The 13,363-nt window shown below is 43.6% G+C and overlaps 2 protein-coding genes across 3 annotated transcripts; one reads left to right on the top strand and one right to left on the bottom strand.

The window, feature by feature from the left end:
* Nucleotides 1–1,835: 1,835 nt before the first annotated feature.
* Nucleotides 1,836–4,491, bottom strand: rpl35 (ribosomal protein L35). The gene is made up of 4 exons (XM_048259063.1): nt 4,390–4,491; nt 3,459–3,595; nt 2,671–2,752; nt 1,836–2,027 (listed from the first exon to the last, which is right to left on the bottom strand). The coding sequence occupies exons 1-4, from the start codon at nt 4,390–4,392 to the stop codon at nt 1,878–1,880; spliced, it is 372 nt and encodes a 123-aa protein (XP_048115020.1). The 5' UTR covers nt 4,393–4,491; the 3' UTR covers nt 1,836–1,877.
* A 468-nt stretch (nt 4,492–4,959) lies between these two features.
* LOC125305126 (actin-related protein 2/3 complex subunit 5-like protein) lies at nt 4,960–12,649 on the top strand. Of its 2 annotated transcripts, none has more exons than XM_048259736.1 (4): nt 4,960–5,429; nt 9,078–9,150; nt 9,921–10,097; nt 11,769–12,649. In XM_048259736.1, exons 1-4 carry the CDS (start codon nt 5,290–5,292, stop codon nt 11,829–11,831), a joined length of 453 nt encoding a protein of 150 aa, XP_048115693.1. In that variant the 5' UTR covers nt 4,960–5,289; the 3' UTR covers nt 11,832–12,649. The 2 variants fall into 2 exon arrangements, with proteins under 2 accessions (XP_048115693.1, XP_048115694.1); XM_048259737.1 differs by lacking the exon at nt 4,960–5,429 and adding an exon at nt 8,314–8,788 and having other exon boundaries at nt 9,080–9,150.
* The last annotated feature ends 714 nt before the right edge of the window (nt 12,650–13,363 follow it).

Here is a 13,363-nt window from a genome sequence, read left to right as displayed (position 1 = left end):
TATACTTACCAGTGCAGGAGCATGCCTATGTTCCCACAGCCCTATGTCCCCTAACCCACACCTCAGGCCTAACCTTAACCCTAGAAATGTGGGAACATAGGGCTGACCCTTCCGATACAAGGAATTTGTGCTCTGCATTTTACCATTTGGGGGTAGTGTACAACTCACCCACAGACACAGGTACACCCATTCAAACACACACACTAGAGCAGTGAGTACAATAGGAGTACACATTCTCACCCAGAGCAGTGAGCACTAGGAGTACACATTCTCACCCGGAGCAGTGGGCAGAGTGGGGATCAAACTGGCCACCCCTGTCACAGGTCCGATTCCCTAACCAGTAGGCCATGGATGCCCAAAGTAATTGACATTAATGTTATGGCTGCAAAATTAGGAGACAAATGTTATTTGTTGGCTGTTCATACATTGTGTGTGTCATATGTGTGTCATATCCATATGAAAACCTCAGCAATCAATTTGATGCTCAAGAGGAATCTTGATTTGAAGAATTTTTAGAAGCTGATGAGCATCAAGGCAGGAATGGATTTCCTTTCTTGCCTCTACTATGGAAAGACTGTTGAAAGCCTCAGTAACTTGATACATGCTATTCACCAAGAAAAGAGACCCTCCTAAAATAAAGTCTTCCTCCCAACAAGAGAATATGCAGCGGAACACATCAAGCATGCATGACTGCAAGTCTTTCTGTGGAGCGCTGCTGACAAAAAAAAACATCTCCCCTGTGTACTGATGTATCCTTGTTTGGCTGGAAAACATAGAGGATGGAATTCCTGTGCCTGTTCATGGCACCACTGACATTGTACCCAAAACAGGTCTACAGCTTGTTGCTTGTGGATGCAAGGCAGTGCCAGCATGCTCCAGGGCCTCTTGCAGCTCTCAGTCAGATCGACTACCATGCACCACCGACTGCCATTGCAGTAGTGGTGGTGACGTTGGTGCAAATAAAAATTTGATGACTTTCACTTTCAGTGGATACTGATGACATCGAGGGAGAAATGTCTGAGTGAATGTTTTTTGGAGACATTTGATGTTTGTGATGTGTACAAGGCCAGCCTGGCAACATGTTCTGTATATAATTGTTTTCAGAATCTGTGAGAAAGTACTTCTTTGTTTATTTGATTAATTGTTGGGTTAAGACAATTTCAGGACCTTACAGATATTACAGATATGTTCTCTGGAGGGACTTGAAATCATTTTTAGCATTTTGTATTGACATCATTGATTTCTGTTTGAGAAGAGCTTTCATTTGATACCATATTGGGTTTATACAGTACTGTGCATCTAGTTATTCTTTTAGGGTCAAAAAAAGGGGGCGTGGCAGATTAAAAATGCTTGAGGGTGCCAGAGCACCACCCGTCAGAGTCGTGTCAGAGTCTACACCCCATAAACTAAAAATTGCATTCGTACCTTACGTCACACCTATCCTGGGGTTCTACCTGACTAAAACCAAAGTCCTTTTGGGCAATTCCCTCCACTCGGCGGCCATATTGCAACGCTTTTTAGGCACTCATCGGACATCCTATTCGCCATAAATGCGTGTGTGCAAGGCTTCACGACACCAATCTTGCTCCAGCGGCGAGTTCAAAACACATGATTGGCACAATGTCTTCACAACACACCATGATTGGCTCAATGTATTCACCTGACACCACGACTGGCTCAATGTATTCACATGTCGACGTTTTGCCAAGGAAAGGGTGGGATATGTGTAGACAAACTAGCCCCATGCACTTCTATGGAGGAATTTGAGTGCTGCGTCTCCTCATTAGAAAGTCTCTGCTAAAACCAAGTTTTAATAAAAACACAAAACAATGAAACACGTTTGGGTGTTTATTTTCTGTGGAAAAAAATGGTACAGCCTAGGCCTTGACAGCAAACTTGCGAATGGAGTACAAGCGTGACTTCCTCTGCATCTTCTTGGTCATCAGGCTTTCCTCGTGCTTGGTCAACTGCCTGCGAATGGCACGCGTCTTCTTGGGCCTCAGGTCCAGGGGCTTGTACTTCTTGCCCTGTTCAGATCACAGAGAAAGATACATTGCTGTGCTTGAATAAACCTGAAGTAGCATGCTCTGCTAGCAATAACTCCCAACAATCCCTGTCTGTGCATATCCCTTTATCTTCAAATGCAACTCATGAAACTGCCTGAAAATGGGAGCAAGAGGATACAAATGCAGCTCTACCTACACAGATATACTAAACCCCATTGTTGACTGACGCAACTGAAAAGTAGGCATTTGTTGGCTCCCACTGCAGATTTGCATCAAATGATTGACTCCACAGTGGCCAGCCACCCCCCTATCCCAGGGGACAGGTGGATCCATTTAGCAAGAAATTATTCACACTGTATCCACAGGCAACAGGAGCAGTGCTGGGTGATTGTCTTGCATAATCATTGCTCATATATATACAGAAGGGTTGGAAGTGCACCAAGCAAAAGACAGGTACAACACATGTAAAAGTCATGCTATAATGCATCTGCCTGACTGGAAAAAAGCAGCATCTGAACGTCTGAAAATCCAAACATCCATCCATAAAACTAAAAAAAAAAAAAAAAAGCCTTTCAAGGGTGTTAGACATAATTTATGTAGAGAATAATCAGAACAGACCAATCAAGACCTCTTTCACAAGGTCCGTTATAAAAACAATTCTTACCTTATAGAATTTCCTCAAGTTTTCTTTCTGGGTCTGGTTGATGACTGTCAAGACTCTGGCAATGGACTTGCGGACAACGCGACTGAAAAGACAACGCACATCTCATTAGAGGAGCTCTCCACACCACTGTTACAGGTGCCTCTTTCCTCAGATCAAAGCCACACGTATATGATTCTGCAACCAGTGAGTTAACACAATCCCAGTAATGTCCGCAAACAGAGGGGGGAAAAAACAGCATAATTTTAAACAGAACTTACAAACACCTGCATATGAGGAACTTTTAAAGCCACATTTGTTGGAAATACTCGAGTTTCAACCTTAGTCACACATTGTAGCTTGTGCAATTCAGTCCAAAATTCACCCCTTTCCAGTAAGAACATTTCTGATTTGATTTTATGCTAAATCCAAGCATTTCCACTCAGGATGCCCTTTTTGGCAGTAAGGTGAACACCCGTAACATTAAGTGGCTTCTTTTAGAGTAACAGCAAATGATTCTCAGATTCTCTCATAAATGCCATGGCAGGCAAGGCCAGATGGGAAGATACATTATTCAGATCATGGCAATAGACCATTCTTCCACAACACAAAGCAAACAGGCAAATTTGCGGTTTCATTTTGGTGAAATTGCTGCATGAGTACTCATGGTCATTTTCAGCAAGTCTGGCAAGAAATGGATGGATCTAATCACATCGCTTTGCAAATTTTATACAGAGCTAGGTTTTGAAATCACTAAGAGAAGATGCATGTGTAAAGCAAACAGCACCCAGGTGAGAAGTGACAGTACTCACATCTTTGAGAGTTTGGAAGCAGCACCTCCGGTCACCTTGGCAACACGGAGCTGAGAAAGTTCAACCTTCAAATCATCCAGCTGCTTCAACAGCTCTTCCTTCTTCTTGCCACGCAGGTCTCTAGCCTTGATCTTTGCCTAAAATTGAACAAAAGTCAAGTTAAACATGTGCATATAACAACTTAAGACAAAATTTTGGCTTTACAAGTAAAAAACCAAGGGGGGGAGGGCTCCACAAGAACACCTCCACAAGTAACTAGATTGCAATCACAGTACAGAAAGCAACGTTAACTGGGTTTGATGGATTCAATAGTTTCTTCCACACGATTAAAACCCAACTACCATAATCTCACAACATTCCACAGAATTGAGTGAGCATAATTCTCAGTGAATTGTTGGCATGAAAGTTAGGCAGATACGTAATTTAACAAAGCTAATGGCACATGAGGTATAACAAGAGATCCTGGCATGTTATGTTATGCCACTGTAGCATAAATACTGTACATCACCAGCCATGCTAATCTAACGTTAGCAGCAAATGATAACTTCATGCTACGAGCTCATTGCCCTGCTCTGAGGCACCGGCCAACTTAACTCAACCAACCTCAAAACAGAAGTTCTGTGTGTGTTCAAAACCTAAGAACTTTACAAATCGGCTGTTAGAGCATCCCATTAAGCTTAAAAATGCATGACCAAGTATAACAGTTGAAACACTAGGCCACACACAGGCTTCCAACATCGATGCTTGGGGAAAGTGTAGCAACACAAAATTGTACTTAATCTAACGGAAGAATCATGGCATAAAACGATTTAATATCTGAAGGAAGGTGGTGCAGTGAACCTATAATTCAGTTTTTTCTTAACTTGTGATGTTTACACAGTCCGTAACATTAAAGATTATTTTAGATTCGTGAATTTGGCAAAATCCTCACCATTTTCTTCGATGGCTGTCGCAGGAAAGGAAGTTGCAAGGGTCAGGGAGGAAATCTACCGGGTTACGGACCAAACCAACTCAGACGTGGGGGTGGAATGTCCCATTATTATCAATCTTCGGGGCACCCCTTTGATTAATTATCCTACATTGAGCAATTTGTAACAAATTCAATTCACGTGAATAATTTAACTACATAAAATGTTACCAGCCGTTCCCACCAGTTATATTATGTTTAGCCAACTGATACTAGTAGTAACAAATATTTTTTTTTTTTTTTCAATATATTGTGTGATAATTCCAGTGATATATGTAATGTGATGTTTAAGGGATTGGAGATTGGATTAAAGTGTCCAGTGTTACACTGATTTGAATAGATGACTGAACTATGGGAATGTGAAAGTATAATATTCTGTGATGACATTTTGGCAGATGTATAGGATGTATACCAATTATGTACAATTGCCACACTGTAACGTTATGGATAATGACCACACAACTGCATACCTGGTCGTTTGGCAGGTATTTTGACTATTTTGAGCCCTGGGGCAGTGAGGTAATTCCGTTTCCGCTCCCCCAAATACTGCCATGTTCTCTCAACAAATCTTGAGAGAAGGGGTGCTGCGAACGGTTGCGAGTACGGGAGGTGCGATTCAGGATTCACCGCGGGAAGTAAGCAAGCTTCACGCGCACAGATTTTGACAACTGCTCCATGCCTCGTGCAAGACGCATACACCGGGTCAACTCATCTTTCTAGTGCTGTGAGATCGCATTGAAAGGTTTTGGTTGCACGTAGTATCACATTTAACGGTCCCAGTAACCAAACTGGAACAGTGCTAAAGTGGACTAACGTTAGCTATTTGGTGTGTTAGCGTCCTTTCCCTCTGCTGAAGTTGCCCCGATGGCGAAAAACACACTGTCTTCTCGGTTTAGAAAGGTGGACATTGATGAATACGATGAAAACAAATTTGTGGATGATCACGATGAAGCAGCGGATCAACAGGGACCAGACGCTGTGGAGGTTGACAATCTCATAAGGCAATATCCTTTGGAGTTAACCGTTAACGTTATTGAACTGTGTGAATGATTCCAAACAATTCCATAAACGAACCAACCTCTAACGTTACCTCTGTAATATTAATGTTGTTAACGTTAGCTAGCTTGCTGGTTAGGTCCATACTGTGCGTAACGTTACATTTTAAATCAACAGTGCTGTGCATGCTTCTGATTTGTATGACTGCTGCTCATTCCTGAGTAGAAAGGTGTATACATAAGTATGTTGGAAAATTTGACGACCTGTAAACGCGCGTGTTTATGAGTGCAGCAGCAGATTATGAGTGCAGCACCAGATCTGGCACAGTGTTGTCTCAACGTTAACCAGGTTAACAAGTCACCCGAAAGTCCCAGTTGAAATTAAACAATACAGTGCGGTGCGCAGTTTTCACACGCTCTGTCGAGAATACCAGCTAACAACTTTGACATTACCGTGACGAATGAAAAAATGTTAACGTTAGATTATGTTGAGTGTCCACAAAAAAGAGAGATAAGAGTAAGAACTGTGGATCTTTTCTACATGCTAACGTTGTTACTTATGAAGGTGGATGTTACGGTTGAAGAGTTAATTTCACATTGACGTTAGTAAGTTCATTACTTAACATGTCAGACTCAACAACATGGGGTTCCTTTTTTCCAGCTAGTTCTCTCCGTGGTAGTTATACCAATAAATCCAATGACTTGAAACATTAACTGAAGCGGTATCTTCACTATGTAATCTTGTGTTAACGAGTCATTTTGGTTACTGTTGGAGTGAAGGTTACATTTAGGAATTCGTGTGCGTATAGGTCAGATCTTCCCTGTGCTTCAACTCAGTCTTATCAATGATTGCATGTTGATGATTTTATCTGTTTGTCGCTGTCACAAATCCTATTTTGGCCTTGATTTCCCTTGACATAGTTCCACAATAATAATATGCCTACAATCTAAATATAGGCATAAAACAGGATAAGAGGCTGGTAGAGAAGTATATTTTATTGAAAACATTCTCGGGTATCAAAGCTGAGACTCAGAGTATGTGAGTATAAACTACCACTAATGATCACAATTTCTTTGTGGCGTTGCTGTCATAGCACCCGTTTAACAAGCTCATACTTTTTCCTCCATTACTGAAACTGCTCAGACCAGGCCAGTTAGGCTTGTATTTGTTTTAGTGATCACCATGGAACAGACAGAGTTCAGACGCCCTCATTGACTTGACTGTAGCCCTATTGTCCTAGAAACAGTAGGCTAGGGTCACCAAAGAGGTGAATTGTGGTCAAGACACCCGTAACTTGATAGGGCACTCCAACCGAACCTCTCCCTGTGCGTCCATCTGAGTGAACGAAGGGCAGAGGTGGTGTCAAGTTTTGAATCCTCATTTGCCAATCTGTGTGGTCTAGAGCGTGACCGCACAGCTGACGTGCTGTCTTTTGCATACAATCTCTTTCTTTTTTCCTTCTTCCTTCCTTCATGTGGGCCTCTCTGACACGGCAAGTTCTTGATGATGCTGGCGATGATATCTAGGGCACCTGTGGTTCCTGAACTAACTGGCTAAGCCCCGGAGACCTGGCCCACTCCCAGCAGCAAGACGCTAATCAAGTGGAGATGAATAATGGAGAATAATGGGTTAGAGAGATGAAAAGGTTCTTTTCTTGTACATGTGTGGTCTTGATGCATCGAAAAGGCTGAAGGGCATATTTGAAATCTGAAATGTACTTAGGTGTCTGTACTGATGCATAGCGTCTATATCAATAAATGCTCACACTCACAGAGATGCACACTGCGACATACACTGTGAAGAAAACCCCACTATAGAGTCTGAGTGAGCTTGCAGTGGCAGGCTTGGCAGTCACCTCAACTAACTCCCATCCAACACTTAAGGAGAGGAGCTGAAAGGTGCTGACTTGCAGTCCTCTTCAGTCCCACACCCTGGGGTGTCGGTGTGCTCCGGCAACACCAGGTCAGCCACTCACTGAGGCGTGCACCTGACCTGCAGCCTGGACGCCTTCCTGTGTGATCTGTAGGCTGAGGCTAGGTGAGCTCATGCAGGGGTGCTGCTGTGCTGGGCTACAATGCATATCGCTTGTTCTGGTAGGCTGTTTTTTTGTTTGTTTTTTTGTGTGTGTTTGCTTAGCAGGTAGAACAGCTTTGAGGTCATGGGCTTCTTATATCAGGAAGCCAAGCTAGGGGCTGCCAAGTGTTGAGAACAAGCCAGATCAAAAAAGTGTTTCGCTAAAGCTAAGGGTACCAGAGATAATCATGAGAGTTCAAGAGTGCAGCACGCACATCCAAGTAGTTGAGTACTGGGTGCTGGACAGGAAGGCACAAGCAAGTAGAAGAACGTTGAGTCCGCACACCAGAATCAGCAGACGTTCTTCTACCAGAGATAATCAGTCAGCCCCCAATCTTCCAGTCTTCAGACCACCAAACAGACGTCTTTGCTAGTCAAAGATGGTGTGCAGAGTCAAGACTTTGCCTGTGAAATGGCCGCTACTTGGCAGTTCACACCCTGTCTGTCTTTGCCACTGTTATTGACTATCCTCCTCTAAACACAAAGCACGCCCAGTGTAAATAAGGGCCTGGAGCCCTAGACGAACAGCTGGTGCAAGTGTCTCACCAAGCTCTCCACTCCCCCCTCCATTCCTCTCCAATGTCACAGTCACAAGGCCTGTGCTTCTGAAACAAATGTGGCTCCTCTGAAGTTTTATTTTAGTGCTTAGGCTATACGTGTCCTCTTTGACAATGTGTCTAATTTGTAATGAATCAAAAGTAATGTCACTTCTGGAGTTTCAGCTGAAAGTTTCCTGTGTTGTATGCAAACCAGCGCAGCCTCTGGGGACCCGTGTCCTAACTGTAGGGATGTGGGTACTTTGCTGGCTTACTACCGAACAGGAAAGTGCTGTTGAGAATGCAGGGTGTGATCTCTGTAGATAAGACTGCAGTTTTACATGGAGGAGGTGGCACCGCTTCAGCCTGGGGGATTTTCCTGCCTGTGCGTGCCTATCCCACAAGTCCACATTACCACTGAAGCCTTTCATAACCTCCATTATGTCTCTCTCTGGTATAGTGATCGAGAAGGGAAGGGGGGAGAGCTTGTTTGGCTCCAAGGCACACACCAGGGTCATGCGCCCGGTGTATTTTTAGCTCTGCACACTCTGCAGCTGTTTTACCGCCATTCATATTTTCCCCATTAATGTAATGGGAATGGCTCAGCACTGAACTGGTTGTGTGTCTTCTGTTACGGATGGGCTGGTTGCCCTGTGGCACAAGATTGCGCCTTGTGGCTCCAGTAATGGGCTGTGGGTCAGGACGAGTTAGGCTGGCTCTGGGAACGGCATTTGTCCTCGGGAGGGATGCCTCCTCCCGGATCCTTTCTCATTTGTCTATGTGTCGTTGTGTATCTCGCCTTGTGACGGATTAGGCGTGTGTTTTGGCAAGATTTCACTGCAAGCCTGGACAACTTTATCAAGCACTTTATCAAGATCTCGAGCAGAAGGTTCAAAGATTTACCTTGTGTACCATAAATGTGTAGGATGGATTTTTGTTTTAGCCAAAGCATAAACCCGGTCATATGAAATGTATTTCTGTATATTGTGTAGCAAGTGGAGAAGTGACTGCCCTTGTCCTAAGGTACCTTAACCAACTGCAATGTACAGGGGACATGATGACGGCCTTTCACATCGCCCTGAGAAACCCGCCACTCAACACCAAGAACCCAGCAGTAAAGGTACGAAAGCCAACCTCTCATCTGTTCGCCAGAGAAAGAGAGTCCACGTGCAAAAAGCAAATGTGTCCCACGGTGTTTCAGAGAGTTGTGTCGATTTTTCAAGCACACTTTAATCTAGCAGGTGCAGCTGGTTAGTTTCCCATCAAAGCATGGCAGGGTTTTCAGCTCTGTTTCACCAGTTTCAAAAGCATTGTGCTGTTGCTAGCGCTGATGACTAATATTCTAATTAAGATTTTCAGTAAATGAGTAATGGACAGCGCAGACAGTTGTGTTCTGTGCGGCTAGTCATCCTTTTGCTGTCGCACGCTGTTATCATTAACGTGTGCTCTCGGTGTGTGTGTAGACTGAGAGGGCGTGACTGAGGGGATACTGACTCAGTCACCGCTTATCACTTCCTGAGCCACACCAAGGTGTGAAGGACATGGCCCAGGACTTGGTCATCTCACACACATGGGCATGCGTCATTGCAGCCTTTATACAGAACTCTCTGATGCCATTCTTTGCACTACGCACATGCTCTCTTTGTCAGTTTCATATCACATTCTTTCTCAGGCGTAAATTAAAAGTTGTATTGGTTTGTCCATTTTATATAACATAACCTGTAATTAGCTTATACTATAACATCCCATTCTGACACTGTACAGTTTGATACTACTATTGATAATACAACAGAGCAAAGCGATCTATAAGCCAAAGACGGACACATAGAAATGCATTGAAACCCCCTGTAATAAATGTGTTGGCTTCCTACACTCTTGCCACCGCATCAGGAGAGAGCTCAGGCAGTAGTAATGAAGGTGCTGACGTCCTTCAAAAGCAGCGACATCGAGCCAGCGGTGAAGTCGCTGGACAGGAACGGCGTGGACCTGCTCATGAAGTACATCTACAGAGGCTTCGAGAGGCCCTCAGAGAACAGCAGCGCCATCCTGCTGCAATGGCACGAAAAGGTGAGACCGGCCCACCCAGGCTGTTCTGGGTCCTACTTTTGCAAAAGTATCAAGGACGTTTACAGTGATGTTCCACTTCTCTTTGATGCGCTTGATCCTCCATTAAGCCGTTTGAATTAGATTCTTTGTGTCTAAGTTAAAGGATAGTCTGTAGGTCTGGTTTGGTCTGCATTTTTTTTAGTTGGATAATATTTTATCTCTATCCCAGCTCAAAGCATGCCAGGTTGAAGTCATTGTTGTAAGTCTAATAATGAGGTGTGTTGGTCTTACTGAGAGTGCCACTGCTGAGTTCAGTTGGTGTGCAGAGCAGAGCTGGATGCAAGACATACCATAACAAGTCTTGGTAAAGATATACAGAAATCATCCCATTGAGATGCTGTAATCAATCCCACACTTAGAGAAGACGCTGCTGTTTGCCAGTGAGTTCAGTAGCCGAGACCACGTCTGTATGGGTGTGGGATTTCTCCCATGCTCAGGGGAGGAGGAGATGGTTGCTTTAACCTCTCTTGTTATTGCATCAGCGAGTCTGTTATGAGCTGCGAGTCTTCAGAAGTGTCTGGTGGGATGTGTTGACTATGCTGGTGGCTAATATAGATGAACATGGAGTAAGTCTGTGTTCTTCTGAATGAATAGATACATTCCAAATGATTAGTTCTCAGTAAAAGGAAAGTTGAAGACTTTTTTTTTTCATCGTCATCGTGACCTCAGGGAGTGTGGTCCAGTGATGGTCAGCGGCTTGTCTGGGCTCTGCTATTTTTGGGAAATGATTCCCATTATTCAGCAGCTCTTCAGCCTGCTCTCTTCTTGGCTGTCCACCGTTAATCAGTTGGTCAACTTGTTTCAGGGATTGATGGACAGCTGTCAATACTTTTTCAAATGGAGATTCTGCAACGCAGCAATGGGGCAGATGTTGTGATTTGTGTAAAACGGGCATAACATTGTGAACTGAAGGTGATTTCTTCATTACGATGACTTGAAATGTATTCAGTGTCACTGTTGTTAGGAAGACAATGCACACATACTAAATTAATAAATTGTGTGTGTGTGCAAGAAATGCAGGATGCAATTTATGATTGGTTGATTTGTTATGAGTTGATTTCACCTATACTCATATGTCAGTAGATCGGTCAGGTATTGGTCACATTAAACCATTCATCAGTATAGTTCAAAAGGTCACTGTTCTCCCTGAATGTTTTTCAGGCCTAGTCTCTCAGTTGGTGTTGAGCAAGTGCCCTACGTGATTATTTTGATGCAGAATGTCCCGTTTTCTCACTCATCAAAGAGGAGGAAGGGCTTTCTGTAAACACGCTGTGTGCTGCCTCTAGGGCTGGATGGATGCGGCTGAGTTTTCTTGTCTTGTTGTGTCTCCTCCTGGGACCCAGCTCAGAGAGTCCGCATCCCAGAGGGGTCCTGTGTCGTACCGATTCCCTCCCCTTCCCCTGCCTCTCCAGTGGGGAGAGACTGCTTCTGGCCTCAGAGGATTATAATTTGTTATCATTATCATTTGTGATTGAAGGAAAGGTTCTGCATGCCAGTGGGAATATTTCAGTGTAATGAATGATTTATTTGAACAAATTGTCTTTCTTGTTTTGTCCTTCCCTCCCTCCCTTCCTTCCTCCCTCCCTCCCTCCCTTCCTCCTTCCTTTTCTTTCATCCATACCTTACATGCAGGCCTTTGCTGCAGGAGGCCTAGGGTCCATCGTGCGGGTTTTGACGGCCAGGAAGACGGTCTGACAGGACGCAGGGGGTCCTTCGGGAGGAGAGGTGGAGGGAGCGAGAAGCGCCACGATAAAGCACTGACTGGAGAACAGATGAGGAGGCGGTCTGCCTAAGGGAAAGTAGATCATTCTTAATAAACACCACACACACCTTCTTCCCGAAGATGAAGACCCATCAAGCGATTCTGGAAAGCGAGAAAAAAACAACAACACACACACACACACACTATGAGGAAATACTATTATTTTGACGGACATTGATATGTACACAGTCAGAATGCTGTTTCTTGAATTGGGGGGCGGGAGGGGAAAGGTTCATATATATATATATATAAAGCTTCATAAATTATTTGAGAAGTCAGTTGAAAATCATCAGCATTGTGTGTGTGTGTGATTGGAAGGGGTGATGTGATTGACATGACTAGAGAAGACAAATGCTGTTAAAAAGGCAGCAGTAAAAATGCAACATTTAACTGTGTGAAATGCGTTAGACAATGTGGCGATTTAAAACACTGTGTGTGGGTATGTGTGTGTCTAAGATAGAAAGGGTGTGTGTGTGTGTGTGTGTGTGTGTGTGTGTGTGTGTGTAAGAATTAAAGCCTGACAGTTGGTGAGCGTATTTGTATGTGATATTGGATGAAATCAGTGTTTAATAATCTGATTTTATTTTTATTTTCCTGTCCCTCATTCTCATGTTTTGTACAGAGAGAGAAGTACATTTAATATAAAGTTCTGGAGCTGTATTTGGACACAGAGGGCAATTGTACAAAAGGGCGAGGGTGGGGGGTCATTGTAAAGTGCCTGCCGTAATAAAGCTCATGGATCATCACCATACGGAAAGACTTCTCATTCATTTTGTTTCTGTATTCTTGATTATTTGCCCTGTGCAGCTTATATGATATAGCTCAGTCATTGTGCACACATTTGTATGTGTGTGTGCTCACTGTTACTCAAGAAAGGTTGTTTGACTTCTGTAGGTTGGAGGGGAGCAGGGAGCAGTTCCTCATTCCCCAAAAGCTGTTCATTCATTCATTCATTCATTCATTCATTCATTCATTCATTCTAAATACTTTATATCCTTTTAAAGGAGAATTCCGGTGTGATATTATCCCCTGCACTTCTTCCAGTAGCAGCAACTGGAATCCATGCATTTCCACGAAATTATTTTTGGAATCTGATCCCTTATCATACCTGTTCATTCTTACTAGTCGCTAGACTTATCGTGACTAAATTCAAGATGGCTGCAAACACTAAACTTCGTGAAGATACTGTCTGTATAAATCCTCTTGTAAGTAAACTACCAGTGCTTTTTAAGTTCTCAATGTCTCGTTTTAAATGTCAGGGCCCTCGGAAGTCTACCAATGAAGTGTGGAGATACATTGAGCCTCGTAAATGGTGTAGAACAGTGATTTATTTGCATGGCTAGCCCGATGCCGAAGCATCACCATTGAAAAAGCTGTTGGTAGCATCGGCTAACTAGCGCCAGATTTTGGAGTGCAGGGGACAAGCCGAGATGGGCTATGAGACATACGTTCACACTCGGTATCA

Source organism: Alosa alosa, chromosome 12 (assembly GCF_017589495.1).
Source record: "Alosa alosa isolate M-15738 ecotype Scorff River chromosome 12, AALO_Geno_1.1, whole genome shotgun sequence".
In the NCBI taxonomy this organism is placed as follows: domain Eukaryota; kingdom Metazoa; phylum Chordata; class Actinopteri; order Clupeiformes; family Clupeidae; genus Alosa; species Alosa alosa.
Note: the sequence above shows the minus strand (reverse complement) of the source record. Positions and strands in the feature narration are given on the sequence as shown.

What these genes read in the sequence shown, in the direction of transcription:
- rpl35 (XM_048259063.1), bottom strand. An exon ending in GCTTCCAAACTCTCAAAGAT is followed by an intron (nt 2,753 to 3,458) that starts GTGAGTACTGTC and finishes TTGTCTTTTCAG; the next exon opens with TCGCGTTGTCCGCAAGTCCA. An exon ending in ACTTGAGGAAATTCTATAAG is followed by an intron (nt 2,028 to 2,670) that starts GTAAGAATTGTT and finishes TGATCTGAACAG; the next exon opens with GGCAAGAAGTACAAGCCCCT.
- LOC125305126 (XM_048259736.1), top strand. Translation starts at nt 5,290, where the DNA reads ATGGCGAAAAACACACTGTCTTCTCGGTTTAGAAAGGTGGACATTGAT. An exon ending in GTTGACAATCTCATAAGGCA is followed by an intron (nt 5,430 to 9,077) that starts ATATCCTTTGGA and finishes ACTGCAATGTAC; the next exon opens with AGGGGACATGATGACGGCCT. An exon ending in CCAAGAACCCAGCAGTAAAG is followed by an intron (nt 9,151 to 9,920) that starts GTACGAAAGCCA and finishes CCACCGCATCAG; the next exon opens with GAGAGAGCTCAGGCAGTAGT.